Here is a 25,341-nt window from a genome sequence, read left to right as displayed (position 1 = left end):
CGCTTCATTATCATTAATGTGTTTCACTTATACCTCCGGTGCATTCCACTCGTGTTGCATAGGCGAAACTTCCGTTTCATACCTTGATCATGAGTGGAAATTTTTGCAGGTGTCGTAATCAGGTAGCTCGTGACCATGTAATACATTTTGCTTGCGCATTTCTGTTACCCTTTATATATATTGAATGTCAAAAAAAATGTTCAAAGTACGCGTCTGTGCGTGTCTGCCTTACTGTGTTTCAGGGCCATTTGGTACCTGTTCTTATCACCACTACGTGGACATGAAGGGATGACACAAGACTTAATTATCGATCTCTGCGAGTAAGGCCTACGTGTCATTGCTGTGTTTATCTTCTTGACATAAGCACAATGGGCACACTCCTCATTATATTGACAACACCATCCAGCCGAAGTGCATTGCAAGTTCTACATGCATTGCAGCCAGTCTTTTCAAGCCTTCTTCAGCATCATGGATTGCAGTGTGCTTCCTATAAAGCGGTCGAAGTCGACCCGTACTCTGTGACAGTTCACAGTTTTATGACTATTTTAGCCATGAGCGCTACACATTGGTAAGAGTGCTAGCGTAGTACTTGTCCTCTCTTTCTATCTTTACTTCTCTGTTATTTTTCTCCCCTTTCCTCTTGTATCTTGTACGGTAGGCAATAGGGTTCAACCTGCTTAATCTTCCGGACTTTCTTTTGCTTTTATTTCTCTATCTTTCTCTCATTGATATCATTTTAAACCTATGCAGCCATGCTTTCTTACGCATATGGGGTCTCACCAGCCAATCGTATAGACTCGCGTGAGCTAATGTCGACGCGCGAGAAGCAGAGCGCCGCAAACTCATGAAGCGGAAGCCAAGCATCGGTGCAGAACTGAGCTCTGTGAGCTGCGGGCTTACGTAGCTTGGACAATTAGCAAGCGAAAAGCCAATGGTTCTTAAACGCGACGCTTTGAAGCCGAGACAATAATGAAGCGACGTACTAAACGCGCAGTGGAGTTTTCCAGTTGGGGGGGGGGGGAAGAAGAGGGGTGGACTTCTTCAAAGCACATCCTAGCGGATAAAAGGAGAAATATCGAGACTTGCCCGAACAATAAGGAACGGGATGGGCGACGCAGCCTAGTGGTCCCCACACTCACTTTAAGACAGGAGACACCTGGGTTCAAATCCCACTTGATAGGATGCGACACTGCCTCTGCTTAGCAACAACGTGCATTGGGTTTGGCTTTTTCGCGCGCATTAGTGCTGAGGGAGAAGATTTTTTGAATGAGCGTCTCTGGCGTGTAACTTCCACAATAATTGGTCTTTCAGAACACCATCTGTGAACAGGACATGAATATAAGCTTTGTTTTAACAAATCGTGTCAGTGCAGCCAATGCCATTTGATTCCAAGAAATAGAAAGGAATTTACGCTAAGGGCGTTTCATATAGCTTTATATAAAATTTTTGTAGTTCCTACCAGTTTTGGTATTCGAAATGACGCAAGTTTGCTTTCAGTGCTCATTTTTGTCAGGGCTGCCTTCAGGAGCTTGTTTTTCTTCACGAATAAACATAAGCCCTTAAGCGTCGTTCTTGTTTTCGTTAAAGGCGAAGATCTCGTTCTGGTAGTTATGAAACGTTAATTCAGTGTGCCAGATAATACACGCTAGCTGCCAGCACGTTAAAACTGTCACATACACAATGACGGCACTAGGCTCAAAAAGGGGGTTCAACAATCATTGCCATGGTTTTAACGGCGGTAGCTTACATTCCCCGGTTTAAAAGCACATATATACAGGACCAGTCAGCCGCAAAGGCCGACGGGGGTCCTGGACTAAGGAACCCTTCCATATTCGTCCATATTCCGTGTGAGCACAATAAAGTTCCTACTACTACTGCTACTACTCCATTAAGTAAATGGGTGGATGACCGTTGCTCTAGCTCAGTTGGTAAAGCCTAGGACAAGTTATTTGAAGGTGGCAGGTTTGGTCCATGCTAATGGCAACTTCTCTTTCAGTCCACACTAATTGGGCACTGAGACTATTCTTCAGAGGTTTTTTTACTATGTCATACGAATCTGCCTTAAAACAAAACACGACTCGGAGCGATTGTGAGGCATCACAATATATGGTAACATGTTTTTGTAAGGACAATAGTCACTTTTCGTATGATTCGACGCAGAAATCATCGTCTGTCTATCTTACTGTTGGTGCGTGTGTTCAATAATGCAACCCCCCGTGACAGATTAGGCCCTCGCTCTAGACCGATGAATCTTTATATTGTGGCTACGCTCATGGCTGTGAACATTGCCAATAAAAAAGGAAGTAGTACGCATACTTGAGGTGCAGCGTTAATACTTTAGTACTAGGTAATACGTAATTCTGAAAACCGCAGTGTTTATTACACTGCGCTGACATTGCGATGCTATGAACGAAAAAGCGGGTATTTTCTATACGCTTTGCCTCCGCACAGAAGACTATTGTTTTTAACCTTCCTTTGCAGCAACTTACGCAGGTACACGGCCACTTTGTTTTCATACTAAACTAGATTATACTGCAGCGCACTTACCGACATTGGAACTGGATAGACGTCAGGCTACGCTACGAAATCTGCTCACTTACTGCAGCAGTCTAGCCAGTTGGGATGAAGCCAGGCACCCAAACTTCCAAATTGACTGCTAGTGCATCAGAAACGGAGAAATAGTGCGTAGCGGTCAAGGAAACGCAGGACATCTTGCGCCAGCAAGCAACGAGAACCTGATATCGCGCTGTGATGTCAAGATACAATAGAAATTGAAACTTAGGTACCGAAAAAAAAAGACTGTAGTTACATGTAAGGATGTACTCATGGTTGGCAATACCTTTTCTAGGCTATTCATTTTACTTGGAAGAAAAAAACAACGGCAGCAAATTTCATGTCAGTACCCCTCTCATTTCAGCACACTTATACCGTAGTTGATGCGAAACCTCCCCTTGTACTCTTTCTCGCTAGATTGTCTTATTTCCTCACCAATGTTGAGTCCAAGAAAAAAATGCGATTCCTTCGAGTGTGATTCTGCTGTAAAATAGCTGTCTCACACACTACTCTAGGCTTTCTCAGATAAAATGTTTTTTTCTACATTTTTCTTGAATGAAAAAGAAAAACTTGGGTCATCTCCCTGAGGGGAACCTTGATTTGATCCCAAGCAGAAGTGGTGAGCACGGCGTTGAAACCGGTTGAAACGGGCGTCGACGCGTTGGTGGAAAAAATGGTCTGAAGCGAAACACCGCGTATAGCGTTTGCTCGAGTAAACGACGTCGTCCTTCGTAAACGCGCTTGGCTTCGCTAACCCTCGCAATGCCAGTGAGGTACGGGTTAGGCATAATCGCACCAGCGGCAAATTATTAAGCACTTATTTCCTCAGCAAGATCAGCACTGTACTTTGCTTAGAAAATATCATGTGCACGCAAATGCGGTCTTCAACCTCGCTTCTCATTTCTCCAAAGAATTCAGTTGCCCGCCTGGAACTTAGCTTATACTTTCAAAACACTATTGCATATAAAAAAAAAGCTGTCGACGAGCGTCACACACGCGCGATAGAGCACGATTGATCAACACTAGCTCGACGATGTTGCACAGCGACGAACGCAATGATTTACGTGGGTAAATATGTATGCATTGCCACAAGATGCAGCTGAATGCACTGCGGTAAATTATTGCCGCCACATGAGACTATCGGCGCGAAAATTTATGCAGGCATCCGTTAGCGAGCTTCGCAAGGCAGAGAGTGCCGTGGTGCATAGCTCATATGCTACGTCGTCCCCTCCCCCACTTTACACCCCCTTACCCTCCACTTTTATCTGTTTTTATTTTGCTTTCTTTGATTGACATCCCCTACGAGCATCCATCAAACAGTCACGAAGCCATAGAGCAGCTGTTTGTATGGTAGATGATTGCACTCATATTTTCATCGACCACATGTTCTCGTATGCTGTTCCATAGCTTTTCGGAATAGCAAACAATATTGCAACGCCGCTGTAGATAGCAAAAGCAAAGAGTGTGACATTCTAAAGAAAAGATGTGTCAGGCCATGAAGCACTGAAAGCTCTTGCAATATACGGTAGTCAAAGAGGTCTGTTTCGAGTGATGTATGAGAAGTCATCTGAACCGTGCGAAGCTATGACGGGAAGGTGCTGCTCGCGACCTATCCCTCTTACCACTTGTGTATTTCATCTCCTATAGAGGTCAAGAGTTGTTCTTTTCTTCAATGCAGGTCACATTCATTCGTTATGCACTGTAATACAAGTAACTAAATACCACTGTGACATTTCTGAAAAGTTCAGTTTGATTTGGGGCTACGGCAAGGCATGCCATTGGGTGCCATTAATTTTTTTATTTTACTTCTGTTATTCCACTAAACAGAATAATACCTTGTCATGTGTCTTTTCCTTGCCTCGAGATATTTATTTCAGAGGTTTACCTGGTAAACATCGATTTTTGAGGTTGGTTGATCCGGCTATTGTTGCGCAAGCCAATTGTCATGTTACAGTTGTGAAAATTGCCGATTAGGGCACTGTGATAGTGGTGTAAAAAAGCCGAAAAAAAACTCTGCCAGATCTTCACGGAAATATCCTTCGGGTTAACACGGCCCAACAAAGGTTTACCCATATCAAAACAGAGTGGGCCAGGCAGCGGCACTCTGGGCGAAATGCTCACCAAACCATTCGTGTTTGTGGGGCCGGTTGTGGCGACCATCTTCGGAACGGAAGCTGCTGAATATGAATCCGTTGTGACAGACCCATCGCTTAACTGGCAGGATCTTCACGGCATCGAGATTCCTCTGCGTGGTCACCGTTGTCTTATCGAAGAAGCCGTCCTTTCCTTAGTCCTGACTCCAACGCATGCGCCAACATCGGTGACGGCAGCAACCTCGGGCCTTTCAACGGCACTGCAACTGCGAAGGGCACTGAAAAACTCAAAACAATTCCCAGTGTAACTGCTCTTCCTAAGTGCAGCTGTCGTCTGTATTCTGTTTTATTTTACTACCCAATCAATTGTGTCATGCATGACATGCCCAACAGCAACCCTGTGCACAGCCGAGAGGCCCTCACTGCACGCGTAATCCAGAAGCGGGCAAGGAATTCGCATTGCGCCCGCTTACCAGCCTCTGCCGCACTACGCGGAACCCCTCTTTCTACGACGAAAAGTTGACGGGGCGCCGAGTAGTTAAAGGCTTAAAACTTCCTAAAATGCCCGCTTACCAGCCTCTGCCGCAATACGTGGTGCCCCTCTTTCTACGACGAAATGTTGACGGGGCTCCGAGTAGTTAAAGGCTTACAACTTCCTAACAAAGCTCTTTTTTGCCCTACACCGAACCGCCAGTGCCAGGAGGCGCCGTATGGTCGGGAAGAATGCGTTAGTGAAAGGAAGCATACACAAGACCACTGACATCAGAAAGGTGAAGGGGAGAAAGGGCAGACAGATGAAGGGGGATGTGGAAGGAAGAGTGGAAGGGGGGTGCCCGAGGGGAGTCCGCCCTATATTCTTTTTCTTTTTTTCTTTTTTTTCTGCCTGTTTCCTCTTTCCTTTCCCTCTGATTTGAGATTGTATAAAGCTGAGCACCAACAAACTGTACCTTTAATCCTGATGAAGGCCAGGCTCTAGGCCGAAACGTCGAAATAAACCACGTTGTGACCGCTCACGGAGGATCTACTGGACTATATGCAACGCTACGACCACTACCACCATGCCTGCCTATATATATATATATATATATATATATATATATATATATATATATATATATATATATATATATATATATATATATATATATATATATATATATATATATATATATGAGATATAACAGAAAGTAATGCCAAGGAATGTACAGGGGATGTTATTAGAACCAATGGAATGTAAATAAAAAGAAAGAAGAAAAAAAAGTGCTCACAGCTGGTAATTTTTTCATCCACTTTTCTTTCTTCTTTCTTCTTATTTACATTCCATTGGTTCTAATAACTTCCTCTGTACATTCCTTGGCATTACTGTCTGTTATATCTCATTAATATTGTGTTAAAACACGGAAATACGAGCCCTTAGGTATACACTTCTACACTTCTCTCCCTTACTTTTATATATATATATATATATATATATATATATATATATATATACAGCGTCTCACGTGCAGAAAAACCATTCCCTTCTGATTAATGTTTCCGCCATGCCATGGTGCCCATGAGCGACATATACAGATTACCTTCGTGCACATTGGCACCAGCTCCGTACCAGCGAAAGAAAAGACGACGATGTTCGTGTGTCGCACGCTCAGCGTCCTGTTTTTTGTGCTGCAGCTGCCTTGCTCGCCTTCCTTCCGTCTCTTGCCGAAAGACTTCCGAAGAACACGCTTGCTGAATTTGGTGAAGGTGCTGGGTACTGGTGCTCGTTGCTCTCGATCCCCATACCTCATATTATTTGTAACATAGATTACAATCAATGACTGAAACGCAGAATACCGCCAGAACAATACACTGCACAATTTTATTTCTTGGAAGGTAATATTGAGAACATTGCAATTCCGCTATGATAATTGGACTGTTATGCTTTGGCAGTGCACCAAACTTGTTCTATACATATTGAATACTTAATAAATAGAGCTAACAGCATGGTTGGCTGCTAACGTCACAAGTAAGCTGCAGCAGTGTGGGACCCACAGAATGAAAACCTCATCTCTCCAGAGCTTGTTCAAAACGATTCTGTTCGATTCATTTTTTTTCTGATGCCTTTTTCTAATCGTGATGCTGGTGTCTTACGTCTCTAGCATCACGGCGAAAAATAGCTCGCTTAACTCTGTTTCATGAGGTATACTATAATCCATTTCTTCAAAATGACTTCATTTCACAGCCACATTACTTGTCCCACCGTGTTGAAAATCGCTTTAAAGTCGGAATACAAGCAACAAAACTAATACCTTCAGCCATTCCTTTTACCCTAGAACATCTCGGCAGCGAAACCACCTTTCCAATGACATAGTCACCATCATTGACAACAAACGTTTTCACAATGCTATAGCTAACATTGTTTAACTTAGAATTCATGACATCTTGCTATTGTATTCGTAAAGATGTATAAACAGGATATATTGTCATGTTACCTTGTACGTACATATTAGCAATTACAAAGCATTTATTTACTTCATTGTATGTACTGCTATTTTTAGTCTATTGGTTTATTCCATTGTTGTATTATGTTCTTGTGTTATTTACTATCCGATTCCCCTATTCTGGATAATTTTTCGTCCACCGATCCCCTCTGTATTGCCCTTGGGCCTTGAGGGTACAATGAATAATTAAATCAATAAAGAAATAAACAAACACATACCCATCTATATATATATATATATATATATATATATATATATATATATATATATATATATATATTAAGGTAATAACTGTATGGCTAAGGACTCGTTTTGCCGAGTTTTACACAATAATAATGAGATCTAACAGACAATAATGCCAAGGAAAGTATAGGGGTAAATATTGGACCAAATTGTAATGTATATATGAAGAAAAGTAGGTGAAAAGATAACTTGCCGTGGGCAGGATCTGAACCTGCGTCATTCGAAGGTCGCAGGTTCGGATCCTGCACCCCCGGAAAATTAACTTTTCACCCACTTTTCTTCATATTTACATTACAATTTGGTCTAATATGTTCTCCTACATTTTCCTTGGCATTATTGTCTGCTAGATCTAAATATATATATATATATATATATATATATATATATATATATATAAATATATATATATATATATATATATATATATATATATATATATATATATATATATAAATATATATATATATATATATATATATATATATATATATATATATACGAGTGTCGATGAGAATGCTAGCGTAGTAAGAAACTACTCGACAACATGCAACCAAAAGGCGGACCTCTGTACCGCTGAGATGTGCCGCGATGCCTGGAATGCAGGCAATGAACTGTTTATGAATTCCCCAGCGTCGACTGCTCCGATTGGGGAATGCAACTACTATCTTCGAAGGGTGGGCTCACACACTGTTATGAAACTATCTGCTTCGACGTCACACATCGCTGAGTTCTTTCAGAGGTACAACTTCAATATGAAAATATATATTGCGTTTCAAATGTTATCAATTGCGGCAAATACCTAAAAACTCCGCTGACTATCTTTTTGCGACTGCCTCCATCAAACTTTGTTAGGCGCTGTCTGCTTCATATGTAAGCTGGAAAAAAAATGAGCAAGAGCTTGCATAGGAATTTCTATGAGTTCATGCACTCATGTTGCTTCATGTGTTGCTAGCAGTCTGACGTCCTTACTCAGATCCATCGTGTCAGGTAACCCACACCTGTCTGTCACTCTGCCTAAATGCGGCGGTGCTTGTGAACACACTGAGCAGACGTGAACGGCACGTCAGGATGTTGCTCTCGGCTGCATGTAGGCCGACGAAGCAGGGAATACGAACTGCTTTGCAATCTTGTAAACAGTGTTTTAGCCTCAGCTCATCAAGATATTGTGATGGGCCAACGTTCGCCAAGCCTTTCAGCGAAGTTCCCAGAATTCTGTCTCTGCCAATCGTGGGAAGTTCCTGGATATATTTTCCAATTGTTGGTGAGCATAGTCGTTTCCGTATTTTAGTAATGCTCTTACTGTCCTTCGCAATAACCAAAATTGCTCTCAGAGACAATCTAAAACCTGCTTTTGTAGCCATTAATTCAATATTTAACAGTATCTCGATATCCTTTTTTTTGCTAACACAATAGGTGACCGGTAAAATAGGCAATCGCACAGAACAATGGGATACGACTGCTTCTGGTTCGACGCGCCACGCGAATTAGCCGCGGCACGCAAGCATTTTTGTACCGCTCCGTTAGATGAATCACCTCTCCGTGCAATGTCAATGCTTTAGAAGTTGTTGTTTTTTTCTGCTAACCGTGACAGCATCGATGCCAAGGTACGAAAGCCATGAAACTTTTTTATTGCACCAAAATGATCTGCAATGCTTTTATGCTGCTCGGAGGTACTGTAAGTTTGGCTAGCAGATCAGTAAATACAGAACACAGTTTTCAATGTATGATACGTTACTTCAGATAAAAAATCACCATTTTTTAAGATCTGAGAGAATGGGGATGACTGTAGCAGTGTGGCAAGAGTTCTCGGGATCGCTGCTTCGGCCAACATCGTCGGTCAATCGGCATGAAGCGCAGCATTTATTCAGCACTTTCAGGTATATATATTTTTTTCAAGCCTTCAGCGCGCTATAGGATGTTTTTCTTAGTTGAAGTCGGATGCTTATTTGAACTCTGATCTTGGTCAAGCTGCACGGCACGGTGGCAAATAAACGTACAGTCAGACATAGACGGCGCCGAAGAATCGAAACCCTGCGCTTGTTTAACGCACGTATTTCTTTGTGTGCCGTCCCGGCGCACAGTTTGGCCAAGATAATCGCGAACGGACTCGTCCAGCGCTTCGTGTAAACTTAATGTTGAGTGAAGCTTTCGCGTTTCTCGTCATATATGGGTGCTAAGGCCGGCGCTCATCTCATATATGGCGCACGGTAAAAATTGTTGCACCCAAAAGGGTGTAAAAAGGGTGCTTTTACGAGAAAGTACCCTTTGCAACACCCTTTAACACCCATAAATGGTCGATTGAAAAAAAAAGCACCCCTTTGTTTGGGTGCTTGCCTCGATAGCACCCTAAAATAGGCTCTAAGGGTGCTTTTGTGCCTGAGAAGGGTGTAGGTGCCGATTCATCAGATGGAATATGCAGCATAAGAAGAACACATAATTATAATATTTGGGATTTTACGTCTCAAAAACCTCGATAAGATTATGAGGGCCGTCGTAGTGGAAAGCTGCAGAGATTTTCACCATTTGGTGTTCTTTATTGAGCGCTCATATCGCACAGTGCAAAGGCTTCTTCGTTTTCGCCTCCGCCTTAATTCGACTGCCACGGCCGGCATCGAACCCGCGACCTTCGGATTGGCGGCCGAGCAGCGCAGCTACTGCACAAATATGTGGACCTTGCGTTAAATGACGGCCTAATTGACTTAGAATGTGTGAAGGTGCTCTCCGAATACAGCAGAATGTCAGCAGAAGCAAATCGCGTTTCATCTATAATGGCAATTAACTGCAATCCATGTTACGAAAGCTTTCCTTAGCGTTGGTTATAAGCTGCATGTTTGCTGTGGATTATATACACACAAATAATGTTCGCTCGAGTATGGGTGTGTGTGCGTGTAAGCGCGATTGTGTGTACACCCATGCATGTGTGCGTGTAAGCGCGATTGTGCGAGTCCGTGCTTGTGTTAAGCGTGCCTGTGCACATGTGTACGCCCATGCTTGCGTGCGTTTACGGTCGCGCGTGTGTGTGGCCGCTTGTGTGTATACGTGTATGTGTGTGCGCCTGTGAATAAGTATCCGTGTGCATCAGCCCCTGCGCCCTCAAATTTCGTGTGTGTGTGCGGGGGGGGGGGCACTGCTTCTTAGTGTTTAAGGTCCCACACCTGTTCAGACTGGGAGTCTATATGGGAGGTGGCTTAAGAAATGGCGGTGGTCAAGGCACTGTACACTAACTATTCAGTACATGGAAAACAGCTGCACATTTTCGTACCTCATCATTGCTTACGAACTTGCTGTGGTAACTGATTAGCTCCGTTGAGGCGCTTCTACGCTCGAAAACGTGGGTTATGACCAATTCACACGGAAAGCTGTCACTGCACTTATGCACAACCATCGTTTATATTAACAACGTTTAACAAGAACGTGCACTGCCTTTGCTACAGGTGCTTAGCTAGCTCATTGGGCAACCATATGGAATTATGTGCTGATCATGTGGTCAGCAAAAAGTTTGTTATAACAACCTCGGCACGTTTCGTGGTGCATGACAAGCCTTCTAAACATCCGCTACTGTGGATTAATTTGTTCCAGCTTCGACTACGCATTCAGTGTTTGCGGCACCATACGCGGAATCGCCTGACACAGACAATGCAAAAAGAAATTTCTCTGGAAAAAGGTGTAGCGATGCTCTCCCGCTAATGCCACCGAGGACGAAATAATTATTGTTTCTGGCCATTCCATGGTGCACTTTGTTTTGCGCAAGTTTTGCTTCACTATTTTTCGCCCACTGCAATCGCATTCCGTCAAAATACTCAAAGAACCCGAGGCTGGTAATTAACCTGCGTCGCTGTGCGACTGGCTGGAAGGAGAGTGGCCGTTTACAAGGAGTCATTCCGCGTTGAACGGCCGTCCGCCGTATGCGCCATAGCGTTTGCCTTTCGGCGCCGTCCTGGCGGGTTTCCCGCTCCTCCCCCCCCCCGCTCAACCCGGCCAGCGTTGCTCCCACAACGGCGGCGTAGATAAGCGAAGAGTTGCGTCACCGAACACCTGCGTCGACAGCTGCGGCGCCGCCACGCCGCCGCCAGTGCCTCCTCCTTCTCTCTCTCAGTGTTGCCCTCTCTGTCTCATCAGTCTTTCAAATGCGTTGCGTTGGTCGGGGGTCTTGGTCGCTGTGTGTGTTCTAGCGAACAGGCGCATATTCAATGGTGGTCACGCATGACACCGTGTTCGAAGTGACGCTCGAATTAAGGGATATTCATGGAGTGGCGGACACGGACAACGTGGGCCTGTTAACGGTGAGTGTACTGTTTTCGTAGGTAGTAATCATACAGCGCTAGGTGGGCGCCTGCAGCAGCTCTGCCGAAGTAGGCTGCCAGCCATTTACAACAGCATGCGTTCGCGGGCCTGTTGCAGATGCCCGATTAAACGTGGGACTTAACGAGTTCACACTGCTATGCGCGATGTTGTGTAAGTGCCTGCATCACTCATACAGTGAGTGATGTGATCACTTAACAAGGGCGGGATTAGTTGCTGATCGCACATTGTCTCTACACTGCGCAAAGTGATTGATATTGTTTTAAGATGTGTTTTGGGCTACACCGTAATAACATTTCTATTAACACTCAAATGTGCAACGTGCTTCTGTAGGTGTAAGCGCAAAAAAAGAAAGAAAAAGCAAAAATTATGTACAGAGGCGCACTGTACGAAATGGCTTTTTTTTTTGCTTAAAGACGGTATAGTTGGAGGTGCTGATATGCCGCGATGCTCCCAGCACGTGCGCCTCGGTCTTTTAAGCTATTTAGGACAAGTGCCACCAGCAACAGGGAAAGATCTAGCAGACTTTCCCTGTTGGGCTGGTGGTGGTGGGAAGTTTGGGCTGGTGCTGATAGCACCAGCCCAAACTTCTTTGGGCTGGTGCTATCAGCCCAAAGAAGTTGTTCTAACGTACGCGCATTATCATATATTACTTATGTTCGCCCACAGCTAGAGTATGCATCATCCACATGGTCACCATATCAAGATTACTTGGTACGTATGTTGGAAGCCGTCCAGAATAGGGCAGCGAGATTCATCTCCGGAAACTACGACTATCATTCAAGTATTACCCTAATAAAACAAGACCTTGCATTTCAGTCACTAGAAATACGCCGCAACATTGCTCTTTTATGTCTGTTTCATAGGTACATTTATAGTAACGAAATTCACTGTTTGCCACTTTATTCTCCTGCGCGCACTTCCCAGCGCATTCACAATGCCCGTAGTTTTATGCGCATTCATGGTCACACGCAGGCATTTAACTTATCATCACTACCTCGAGCCATTGCATATTGGAACGGTCTTCCCGATCATGTTGTATCCATTTGTAACCGTGAAATCTTTCGTGACAACCTGAATTCGTTGCACTCTAGCATTGTATAACGCTGTTGCACCTTGATTTTTGATTTTTGTAATCTTTTATATATGTATATATTTTTTCGTCTGCTTTTCTCCTTTATTGTTATTTTGTTTGTATACTGATGCCCCCCTTACTCAATGCCCTTCAGTGGGCCTGTAAGGTATTTTGAATAAACTTGAATAAACTTCCAAAGGCGCGTTGTTGTGGCCATCGCCGTGCGTTGTTTTCCCTCGTTTCTGTTTGCTGTTTTCGTGCTTCGCTTTCATCTGCGATAATATTCGGCGTTATAACAGAATCGAGAGAGTATACGTGACTGTTGGAGCTATGTGCGGTTGCTCTAGCATAAGTCATGGCTGCTGCAACGTAGTCGGCGTCCGCGCGCGTTGGTGTCGTTCGAGCGCTCTTACTTGCGTGATTGTGTTTAACTGAGTATTTAGGCACGGGTTACGTTTGTAAATCTCGTAGTCAATAATCGCTAATAGCGTGCCCCTGATTGCCATCAGAGGATGGGCTTGGTTGTCGAAATATGCCAGATGCTTTTTCTGAAAGTAAGCTTTAAATTTTTTTTTTAAAGAAGTACTTTCATACGTGCAAGGCAGTGCCTATTGCAGGCCCGCAACTCTTTAAAAACTGGACGAGCTATCACATCTTTTATCAAATTACAATGAATTAAGATGATTGAATTATAGATGACGAATTTCTGTGCTAGATTAGGTGCACAAAACACATGTTCGCAGCCCTACGTCTAGAAAGCAGGCAAATAGGAAGCACAGCGTCAAATTTGGATTAGATTCCATTGATGGAGCTTCTTGTGAGAGTAGAAAGAACGAGAAAATTGTTCATTTTTGATGCCCTTATAGAGGCAGTCAGAATTGCACTGATTGGTGACTTGTAAAAATTCCTCAGATTGTTAGAGGCGTGATTTAAGTAAGTAAATCTTTTGCTTTTTTTTTTGCAGACCTCTTCGCTAGTGCCACGCCCAAGATCATTTGTTCTCATGTAAAAGAGAAAGCAGAGATGTCTTCACTGTTTGTACATGAAGAGGTAAGTTTCTTGTGCGTTTTGCTTAATGCTACATGTTCTAAACGTTGTACTTTAAGAATTGTTTTTCACACTGGCTCACTACCCTAGAAGGAATTTGATTCTTAAGTGAGTTCAGGCTTTCGTAAGTGCCATTTTTGAGCTGTAGTCTGACACTTCACCTGATTTCGGGAATTCGCTGTATGCTGGAAAACTCTTATCTTTATCATACGAAATTATTGGAATGTATAGGTTGTATGCTTCGAGTTCAGTGTAATGTCAATTACACGCCATTTCGAAGGATACACACTACACATTCTTTATATATGGTGCTGCCAGAACAGCACGAAAATTTTTTTATGAGAAGTCATATTTGCTCTTATTACAGGATGAGAGGGTGCCGCTGACGTCCTGCGTAGTCTACCCTGGACCCAGCCTAGAGCAAGCCTACTTCCTGAACCTCCACATGGATAACCGAAAAATCTTCCGTGTCAGTAATGACGAAGAAGGAAGGAGTGACAGCACTGATGAGTTGATTTTTTTTTATTTTCAACATTGTCTACGGCCGCAAGGCCTTTAACAACCACCGTGATTGAGCGGCTTTTTCTCGGCGTGAGTTTGGAGTTTATCAAAGAAGTTGTTCAGGCAGTACGACGCTGAAAATTTTAGTGTCACAATGCCTGAACAACTTCTTCTAGTGTGGTCATGGTAGATGAACAAATATTGTTATTTGTGTAAGTTATTTTGCTTAAATATAGCTGGACCATTCCATGCCAAACGTCCCAGCCACTTTGGCGACCATCTGAATTGTATTTGAAAAAAAAAAATGTGCTGACTTACTGCGTTGAAAACAGTGAACTGCTAGAATACTTCAGCGAGAAAAAAAGTTTTGTTCAATAATAATAGCTCAATAATAATAGTGCAATTTTTTTTCCACATTCGCTTCCAAGAATAAAGCCAAAATGTGTTATGTTTGCATTTTTTATTGCAATATTGCACTTTTTATGAATATCTGAGCAGTGAATACTTACTCCACAGAAGGTAAATTCTGAGGAAAAAAATATCTTTATACCTCTCAAGCTGCTGAAATATACGAGAAAATATCACGAATTTCACAAAATCGTGAATTTTGTACGTATGGAGATGCAATTTGCTCCATGTTGTGATACAATGAAAACTCATCATTATACCTAAACTGTAAGAAAATGAAATTCTTTTCTGTAATAAAAATCTTATCGCAAAAAGGACAGGAAAGAGCGCTGTCAACTGAATTTTATTGAAGGTGCTACAAGCGTTTTTATACTGAGCACAAGACCAGGGCTCATCTGCAACAACACATGTGTGACCATGACAAAATCATTTTAACCGAGAAAAGAATACTCTTTTTCGGAAAAGATAAATGAAGGTGTACTGATGCATTGATCCTTGGCCTTCCTGATAAAGAGTTCTAAAATCTCTCATTTTTCTGCTAGCTTTTTTTTCAAAAACCGTGTTTTATGAAACCTAGGACTACACTTACATTCTTTACGGTGTCTGGCCATGAGACTACTATAGCCCTTCTTAACATTTGAAGCATGCTGTCTTGCTTGATCATTGAAGCATTGCCCAGTTTGTCCTATGTTTACTTTTCCACGTGTTAGCGGTATCTCATACACATTAGATTGGCATTCAGTAAACCTATTCTAGTGACGAATGGTGCAAGATTGACTATTCCTGTTGCTGTAAGTACATGCACTTTTGAAAGCTTGCAAGGGGTGGAAAACAACAATGTCATATCTGCTGGCTCTTTTCCTAAAATTATGAGACACCTTATGTACGTAGTACCATGTGACATGCAAAGGTGATTGGTCATTCTCTGTTTCTTTTGGTCCTGTTTCCTTTAACTTTACTTTCTGCAGGATGGTTTCGCAAACAAGTGTGATGATGCTGTTGGGGTATTGGCTGGTGCTATCAGCCCAGGAGTGCTAAGAATGTTCTGCCTTTTGATAGTGGGCATTCAAAATTAATAGAAAGAGGAATTGATACCACATGTATTCAGGCCACCCTTCAGAAGTCATGTTAGCACAAGGGTGAGGTCAGGCTTAAAAACCAGATTAAAAGACTAAAAGATGCTGGGTATCCCAACAGAATCTTCACACCCGTTTGCAAAACCCTCCTGCAGAAAGTAAAGTTAAAGAAGACAGGACCAACAAAAAACAATGACCAAAACCTTTGCATGTTATACCACATCACGTGTCTCACAACTAGAAAAATAGCCAGCAGATATGATATTAGCGTGTTGTTTTCCACCCCTTGCAAGCTTTCAAAAGTGTGTGTACTAAACAGCAACAGGAATAGTCAATCTTGCCCCCTTCGTCACGAGAATAGGTTTACTTAATGCCAATTTAACGTTTGTAGAAATATTTTTGATCAGGTAAACCAATGATCAGTGCATCACTACGCGTTCACTTATCCTTTCCGAGAGGGAGTATTCTTTTCACAGTTAAAATTATTTTGTAGTGCTCACACGTGTCGTCGCGCATGAACACGGTTCTTGTACTCCGTATAAAAGCGCTCGTAGCTCATTCATTAAATTCAGTTGACAGTCTGTGCTCTTTCCTGTCCTTTCTGTCTCTTCCTAAAGTTGTCGCGCTGTGACTAGCACACAACCACGATGAACCAACTCTCCCAAATTAAGCTCTTGTTACGTAACAAGTAGACCAAGTTTCGTATGGAAAGAAGGAGCGGTGCTTTTAAAATAAAATTTTTCACATACAACACCTAGACGGCATTCCAGAAAGTTCAGAAGGCAGCCACGTGACCAAATATTTTTCCTCTCCTAAATATTCCAGAAGTTCAATGCAGCACGAGTTTTTCGAATACATTTGAGATGGTTGCCAAAATGGCTGGGACATTTGGCATAAAGTGACCCAGCTGTGTCATTAGCCATAATTATGCTTTACCTCTTTTGTTTTTTGTGTGTCCTGACTCAGTTTTGTGTTCGTTTTTAGCATATTGTGTTTCTTATCATTGTATTGGTTTCTTAAGTATTCGCTAAAGTTATAGGTGCGAAAACCTGTATATGTTTGCATGTACATCATTTCTCATAACCAATTGTTATACATCCAGGAATACAAAGCTTAAACCACTGTGATTGTATACATTTGAAAACACTATCCATATATATTTTTGTGTGCATCACTTCTTGGGAACGATTGTGTACATGAAGGCGTATATAGTGAAATCATGGTGATTGTATATATTTGAAAGAATCATAAGTATATATTTGCCTGTATTTCATTCCTATGAACCGATTGTGTACACGAAGGAGTATTAAACTGGAAACCACTGGGATTGTAGATACTTGAAAGAATTATAGGGATATATTAGTGTGTATTTCATTTGTAGTCTCTATGTACTTGAAGCAGTATACTAAACTGAAACCAGTGTAATTGTATGTTGCAAAGAATTGTCAATAAAGTGAAACTGAAAAAATATAATAAACATTTGAGGTGTTGCATGTGTAGTGTACGTATACATGAACGTATATCTGGTGAAAAAGTTGTGTGGCAGAAGAAAAGTTTATGTTTTAATTGCCTATTAAATAAACGCAATATGCAAGGGCAGCAAGGCTTCATTTTCTGTAACGCACATTATGCATATACACTGAAGTATATATAGATCCAGCACAAGTTCATACACGATTGTACGCGTTTATATTTTTGCCCACACGCAATGAATGGAGCTCGACAGGTGGTGCACCATCGATAATCAGGACCACTTTCTTCAAGTAGTGTTTAATCAGTGCATGCTGATATCTAGGTGGCAGTATTCGCCACCCCTGCCATGGGCACTCAACACCCTTGTGCACCCTTCTCGCACCCTCCTCAGAGGGTGCTAAAAAAGTGATGGACATCGAAGGCACCCTTCCTTAAGGGTGTTTTTTTAACACCCTACAGTTTTTTTACATGTACACCCTATTCTAAGGGTGCATGGTAAAGCACCCTTTTTGGAAGGTGCTGAATTAACACCCTTAGGGTGTTGTCCACGGGACAAGCTCATTTACACCCTTCTGGGTGTAAAAATTTTTACTGTGCACCTAGATTTCGTCCACGCATACCGTTAATGTATTTGCTAGGTGCGCCTGCACGACAATTTATTTGTTTATATAATATTTGCAGCGAACTCGTGCGTAAGCTTTTTATTAGTTCAGAATACACAGGTATCTGTGGTAATGGAATTCACACACTTTGGCTCCAACGTTCGGTACCCAAAGGCTACCTGTCATTGTCACTTTCTTCAAAGCCACGGCCCAACTCAATTTTGTTCCTTCGTTCTATGGGAATAGATTCATGCGTTTGCCTTTTACGCTCGAGTTCGAGCAGCCAACGGCTTAACAACCGACCATAATTTAGCAGGACGAAGATAAACGGGTGACCGCACGCGCGAATCTCGAATAATCTGAGGCTTTCGGAGAGCGGTTTGCCGTAGTCTACTGTCCTCGAACCGGAAGCCGGCAGCAGACGGTGCATCCCACAATCCCTCCCTCTTTTACTGGCCACCTGTTCAAAGAATTAATTATGGTATCTAGAAGAACTTCGTTTCTTCCACTTGACAGTGCACAGACAAGATATAACATGCAGAACGTAATAATATAGGCCGTTAATGCATTCGGTGGCATTGAAATTAAGATTCTATTAGACAAGGTCGCTCGTTGGCATAAAGTATTCGTATATAAAAGTAACAAAAACATTGAAGAATTTGACAATATATTACACGTGATTTATAGTTGACTAGCTAACTTCGTGGTGACATGTTCTCGGAATACGGATGCCTAGGACTGGCCAAGACGTCAGCCGTTTTGTTATATGTAAGTTCATCAAGGCAAATATATGAGCCCCATACGTAAGTGGGTGCACGACGTGCTGCCGGAGAGTGGACCTTCGAGGAATGCGTGAACGAAATTGCGACCATAGGGTCCATAATTAGGCATGCTGTAAAAGAGTTGTTGTAAAGCTCAAGTGTAACGATATAGGTCAGAAATTCACCATATTATCGTCAACCTTCAGCGAGGATATGCTGGCCTCATTCCAGCAGTGGCAGTAAATGTATCTAGTTGCACGTTGATTATCATCATTGGTGATAGGCATAAACTTGCCGACGGCATTTTATAAACTAAGAGAGCCTAAGCTTGGCCTCATTATATGATTACGTCATTGTGGCGTAAGCTGTTGTAATCAGACAACAGCCAGTTTTGTTGTGATGTACGCCACGTGATCGTTGTCTTTCGCAGTTATAGCACAAGAGAAAAGAAAACAAACGTCGGCTTATTTTCCCAGTGAGTCATGACGAGTGTGCGAAGCAGTGGAATTGTCTGGTATTACAGTATAACTAACCCGTGAAATTGCGCACTGACGCATGTGAATGAATACCAAGCGGTCTACAGTTATATAGAATATTTTTATTGGTCATAACTGGTGTGTTGTGTTGAGTTGCGATTTTTTTTATTATTACGGCTTTGTGGTATCGAAATTATCACCTATAGCCTTAGGAAGGCAGAGACGAGATCTGTGCCCATTCCTCTGGTAGTTTATGGTTGCTTGCAGTTATACGAAATGCATCGTAAGAGATATCGAGACGTCATCTGCTGCACAAGACATTTGCCGTCCGTGCTAGTTATCATAATGATCTTCGTCGTCACGAGTGTCATCGTCATGACGCACGGTGGATACCTCGCGTGTGCTGTGCCAGGATGGTTGAAAGAGGATGTGTGGTCTGGAACGCGCTTCCTCTTCATTGTCATCAGCATCATCGTTGGCGGCGGCTACGGCACACGCTACAGCCAACGGACATGCCTTGATCTTAAAGAGCTTTGTCCCCAAAATGAAATGAACTCATGCTGCAGTACGCATGGTGGTAAAGAATTCTACTTCAGTATTCTGACAGGGGCAGGTGCGAGTGCCAAAAGAAGGTGAGAGAAGCGATGGCTGCTCACTGAGAAGAGGACGTCACGGCGTGGTGATATGTGACCGCATCACGATGGTCCTCCTCTCGCGGGGCTAAGATAGTCGCCCACCAGATAAATAAATGAATGATTTCTTTAGGAACGAAGCTCCTCTTAGTTTAAACTTGACCTACGTCAGGCGTAACCGGCTGTATTTTACTAGCCGCGGCGGCCCGTGCTCGTCACTGGATGGACAGACAGACAGACAGACAGACAGACAGACAGACAGACAGACAGACAGACAGACAGGCAGGCAGGCAGAGAGGCAGACGTCATTTCGCCCCACTCATCATTAGTCACCCCGTAGATATGCCGTGATTTTTTTTCTCTTTTTCTCCCTGTCACTGCACTACTACTCTTTCTGATGTCTTGTGGTCCGTATCAATAGCGTGGATTTAATGTTGTCAGTTTGTTTCACTCGAACGCTATACGTCTGAGTTCAATGACATATCTTTTTTTAGAATGTCACACTCTTTGCTTTTGCTATCCACAGCGGCGTTGCAATATTGTTTGGTGTTCCGAAAACCCATGGAACAGCATACGAGAACATGTGGTCAGCGAAAATACGAGTGCAATGATCTACCATACAAACAGGTGCTCTACGGCTCCGTGACTCTTTGATAGATGCTCGTAGGGGATGTCAATCAAAGATAGCATACTAAAAAGTGATAAAAGTTAAGGGTAAGGGGGTGTAAAGTGGGGGAGGGGCTGACGTAGCATATGCGCTATGCACCACGGCACTCTCTGCCTTGTGAAGCTCGCTAACGGATGCTTGCAGAGATTTTCGCGCCGATAGTCTCATGTGGCGGCAATAATTTACCGCAGTGCGTTCAGCTGCGTCTGTGGCAATGCATGCATATTTACCCACGTAAATCACTGCGTTCGTCGCTGTGCAACATCGTCGAGCTAGTGTTGATCAATCGTGCTCTATCGCGCGTGTGTGACGCCTGTCGACTGTTTCTTATATATATATATATATATATACATATATAAAATAGTGTTCTGAAAGTATAAGCTAAGTTTCAGGCGGGCAACTGAATTCCTTAGAGAAATGAGAAGCGATGTTGAAGACCGCATTTGCGTGCGCATGACATTTTCTAAGCAAAGTACAGTGCCGATCTTGCTGATGAAATAAGTTCTTAATAATTTGCCGCTGATCCGTATATACCTAACCCGTCCGTCGCCGGCATTGCGAGGGTTAGCGAAGCCGAGCGCGCTTACGAAGGACGACGTCGTTTACTCGAGCAAACGCAATAAGTGTAGTTTCGCTTCAGACCGTTTTTCTAGCACCGCGTCGACGCCCGTTTAAACCGGGTCAACGCCATGCTCACCACTACTGCTTCGGATCACATTATGGTTCCCCTCAGGAAGATAGCCCAAGTTTTCCTTTTTGATATAAAAATTGTACAAAAAAACATTTTATCTGAGAAAGCCTAAATTATTGTGTGAGACAGCTCTTTTATAGCAGAACGGCACTCTAAGTGATCGCTTTTTTTTTCTTTGACTCAACATTGGTTACAAAATAAGACAATCTAGCGAGAAGGAGTACAAGGGGAGGTTTTGCATTTACTTCGGTATAAGCGTATTCAAATGAGAGGGGTACTGACATAAATTTGCAGCTGTTTTTTTTCTTCCAAGTGAAATGAATGGGGTAGCCTTGAAGAGCATAGAAAATGTGTTGTCAAGCAGGAGTGGACTCTTACATGTAATTGCAGTCTTTTGTTTGTTACCTAAGTTTCGATTTCTACTGTATTTACATCAGAGCACGATATCAGGTCTTCGTCGCGTGCTGGCGCGAGATGTCATGCGTTTCCGTGACCGCTATTCACTGTTCCTCCGTTGATGATGCACAAGTGATCAATTTGAAAGTTTGGGTGCCTGGCTTCATCACAACTAGCTAGACTGCTGCAGGAAGTGAGCAGATTTTGTAGCGTAGCATGAAGTCTATCCAGTTCCAATGTCGGTAAGTGCGCTGCAGTATAATCTAGTTTAGTATGAAAACAAAGTGGCCGTGTATCTGCGTAAGTTGCTGCAAAGGAAGGTTAAATAAAATAGTCTTCTGTGTGGAGGCAAAGCGTAGAAAATACCCGCTTTTTCATTCATAGCATCGCAATGTCAGCGCAGTGTAATAAACACTGCGGTTTTCAGAATTACGTATTACCTGGTACTAAAGTATTAACGCTGCACCTCAATTATGCGTCCTACTTCGTTTTAATTGGCAATGTTCACAGGCATGAACGCCGCCACAACATAAAGATGCGTGGGTCTAGAGCGAGGGCTTAAGCTGTCACGGGGGGTTGAATTATTGAACACACGCACCAACAGTAAGATAGACAGACGATGATTTCTGTGTCGAATTATACCAAAAGTGACTATCGTCCTTACAAAAACATGTTACCATTCAATGTGATGCCTCACAATCGCTCCGAGTCGTGTTTCTTTAAGGCAGATTCGTATGACATTGTAAAAAAAAAAACCTGTGAAAAATAGTCTCAGTGCCCAATTAGTGCGGACTAAAAGAGAAGTTGCCATTAGCATGGACCAAACCTGCCACCTTCAAATAACTTGTCCCAGGCTTTACCAACTGAGCTAGAGCAACGGTCATCCACCCATTTACTTGATGGAGTAGTAGCAGTAGTAGTAGGAACTTTATTGTACTCACACGGAATAAGGACGAATATGGAAGGGTTCCTTAGTCCAGGACCCCCGCCGGCCTTTGCGGCTGACTGGTCCTGTATATATGTGCTTTTAACCCGAGGAATGTAAGCTACCGCCGTTAAAACCATGGCAATGATTGTGGAACCCCCTTTTTGAGCCTACTGGCGTCATTGTGTATGTAACAGTTTTAACGTGTTGGCAGCTAGCGTGTATTATCTGGCACACTGAATTAACGTTTCAAAACTACCAGAACGAGATCATCGCCTTTAACGAAAACAAGAACGACGCTTAAGGGCTTATGTTTCTTCGTGAAGAAAAACAAGCTCCTGAAGGCAGCCCTGACAAAATTGAGCACTGAAAGCAAATTTGCGTCAGTGCGAATACCAACACTGGTACGAACTACAAAAATTTTATGTAAAGCTATATGAAACGCCCATAGCGTAAATTCTTTTCTATTTCTTGGAATACAAATGGTATTGCCTGCACTGACACGAATTGTTAAAACAAAGCTTATATTCATGTCCTGTTCACAGATGGTGTTCTGAAAGACCAATTATTGTGGAAGTTAAACGCCAGAAGTCCTCATCCAAAAAATCTTCTCCCTCAGCACTAATGCGCGCGAAAAAGTCAAACCCAATGCACGTTGTTGCTAAGCAGAGGCGGTCTCGCATCTTATCAAGTGGGATTTGAACCCAGGTGTCTCCTGTCTTAAAGTGAGTGTGGGGACCACTAGGCTACGTCGCCCATCCCATTCCTTAGTGTTCGGGCAAGTCTCTATATTTCTCCTTTTATCCGCTAGGATGTGCGGTGAAGAAGCCCACCCCCCTTCCCCCCCCCCCCACTGAAAAACTCCACTGCACGTTTACTACGTCGCTTCATTATTGTCTCGGCTTCAAAGCGTCGCGTTTAGGAACCATTGGCTTTTCGCTTGCTAATTGTCCAAGCTACGTAAGCCCGCAGCTCACAGAGCTCAGTTCTGCACCGATGCTTGGCTTCCGCTTCATGAGTTTGCGGCGCCCTGTTTCTCGCGCGCCAACATTAGCTCACGCGAGTCTATACGATTGGCTGGTGAGACCCCATATGCGTAAAAAAGCATGGCTGCATAGGTTCAAAATGATATCAATGAGAGAAAGATAGAGAGAGAAAACCAAAAGAAAGTCCGGAAGATTAAGCAGGTTGAACCCCATTGCCTACCGTACAAGATACAAGGGGAAAGGGGAGAAAAATAACAGAGAAGTAAAGATAGAAAGACAGGACAAGTACTACGCTATCACTCTTACCAATGCGTAGCGCTCATGGCTAAAATGGTCATAAAACTGTGAACTGTCACAGAGTACGGGTCTACTTCGATCGCTTTATAGGAAGCACACTGCAATCCATGATGCTGAAAGGGGCTTGAAAAGACTGGCTGCAATGCATGTAGAACTTGCAATGCACTTCGGGGGGATAGTGTTGTCAATATGATGAGGATTGTGCGCATTGTGCTTATGTCAAGAAGATAAACACAGCAATGACACGTAGGTCCTTCTCGCAGAGATTGATGATTAAATCTTGTGTCGTCCCTTCATGGGCGTGAATTGGGGATAAGAACAGGTACCAAATGGCCCTGGAACACAGTAAGGCAGACACGGACAGACGCGTACTTTAAACTGCATTTATTTTTTGACATTCAATATATATGGAGGCTAACAGAAATGTGCAAGTAAAATATATTACATGGTCAGGAGCTACCTGATTACGACACCTGCAAAAATTTCCACTCATTATCAAAGTATAAAACGGAAGTTTCGCCTATGCAATACGAGTGGAATGCACCGGAGAAATACTTGAAACACATTCATGATAATGAAGCGGGTGCCGCAACTGTTGCGTCAGCGTCAGAAGTGAGATCTGCGCCAGCTGCGCTTATTCGATGCTCTTCTGCAGATACACGTACAGGTTGACGAAAAACAGGCGTATTCGTAACCATCTGCCTACGCTTAATTTCGAAGGCAAAGGTTATCGAAATCAAAAATGTACTACTCCATGTCTTCATAAAAAAAGTGCGTCTTCTGAATTGTGGCGTGTTGGGCGTATCCATGAGGACGTTTTTCCTGAGGGATAATTTTTCTAAATTTCTTGTCTATTTTTTTTAGACAAGATCAAACTGAAGACTGTTTTAGGTCTGTTTGGTTCACATTCTTTTATCTAACAGAAATTTTTAGCACGAAAGGGTAACCCCATCCACAAGACGAGAGGACAAGATTGATTGATTTATTGATTGATTGATATGTGGGCTTTACCGTCCCAAAACCACCATATGATTACGAGAGACGCCGCAGTGGAGGGCTCCAGAAATTTTGACCTCCTGGGGTTCCTTACCGTGCACCCAAATCTGAGCACACGGGCCTACAACATTTCCGCCTCCATCGGGAATACAGCAGCCGCCGCCGGGATTTGATCCCGCGACCTGCGGGTCAGCAGCCGAGTACCTTAGCCACTAGACCACCGCGGCGGGGCTGAGAGAGGACAAGACAGCCCGTATTGTTCTCTCATCTTGTGAATGTGCTTTTTTTATCTCAAGATTTCCGCTAACTATGCACCATCTTGCCGCGTTTTTGGTTTTGTTGAAGCATTCTTCTAGCAGGTTTTGTAAGGATGCTAGAGGTCTGATGCACAATAATCGTTACAGTTTCGAGGTGGTGCATGCTCTGATGGTATCTAGTATCGTATAAAGGTAAACTGTTCAAAATGAGTCTCCAAAGGACTAAATAAATCAGGAAAAGTCTCAAAGCGAGTAACAGACATTCCGATGAGCCATATATTACTGCGCGTTTCTGGTCTTTCACGGGTAGTGGTGGTCAGCTAGATCACTTCCATAGCTTTTTGCAGCACTCCATTGAAGCCAAGTTTAGTCGGCCCATTCCTCAAGCTTTTCACAAGGCCGCT

At 43.0% G+C, this 25,341-nt stretch overlaps 1 protein-coding gene and 1 long non-coding RNA gene across 3 annotated transcripts in view; both read left to right on the top strand.

The window, feature by feature from the left end:
* The first annotated feature begins 8,345 nt into the window (after positions 1 to 8,345).
* LOC119186683 (putative cytochrome P450 49a1) overlaps positions 8,346 to 25,341 on the top strand; it is an 82,058-nt gene continuing 65,062 nt past the window's right edge. The window contains exon 1 of one of the 2 annotated variants that reach the window (XM_075872446.1): positions 8,346 to 8,630. In XM_075872446.1, the coding sequence (XP_075728561.1) occupies positions 8,438 to 8,630 (193 nt within the window). In that variant the 5' untranslated portion in view covers positions 8,346 to 8,437. The remainder of the gene's footprint in view (positions 8,631 to 25,341) is intronic. The other variant, XM_075872447.1, reaches the window with a different exon arrangement.
* On the top strand, positions 11,381 to 17,255 carry LOC142769308 (uncharacterized). Its single transcript, XR_012885764.1, has 3 exons — positions 11,381 to 11,652; positions 13,711 to 13,796; positions 14,161 to 17,255. It is a non-coding gene; the product is annotated as an uncharacterized LOC142769308 (long non-coding RNA).

This window comes from Rhipicephalus microplus, chromosome 8 (genome assembly GCF_043290135.1).
Source record: "Rhipicephalus microplus isolate Deutch F79 chromosome 8, USDA_Rmic, whole genome shotgun sequence".
NCBI lineage: Eukaryota > Metazoa > Arthropoda > Arachnida > Ixodida > Ixodidae > Rhipicephalus > Rhipicephalus microplus.
Note: the sequence above shows the minus strand (reverse complement) of the source record. Positions and strands in the feature narration are given on the sequence as shown.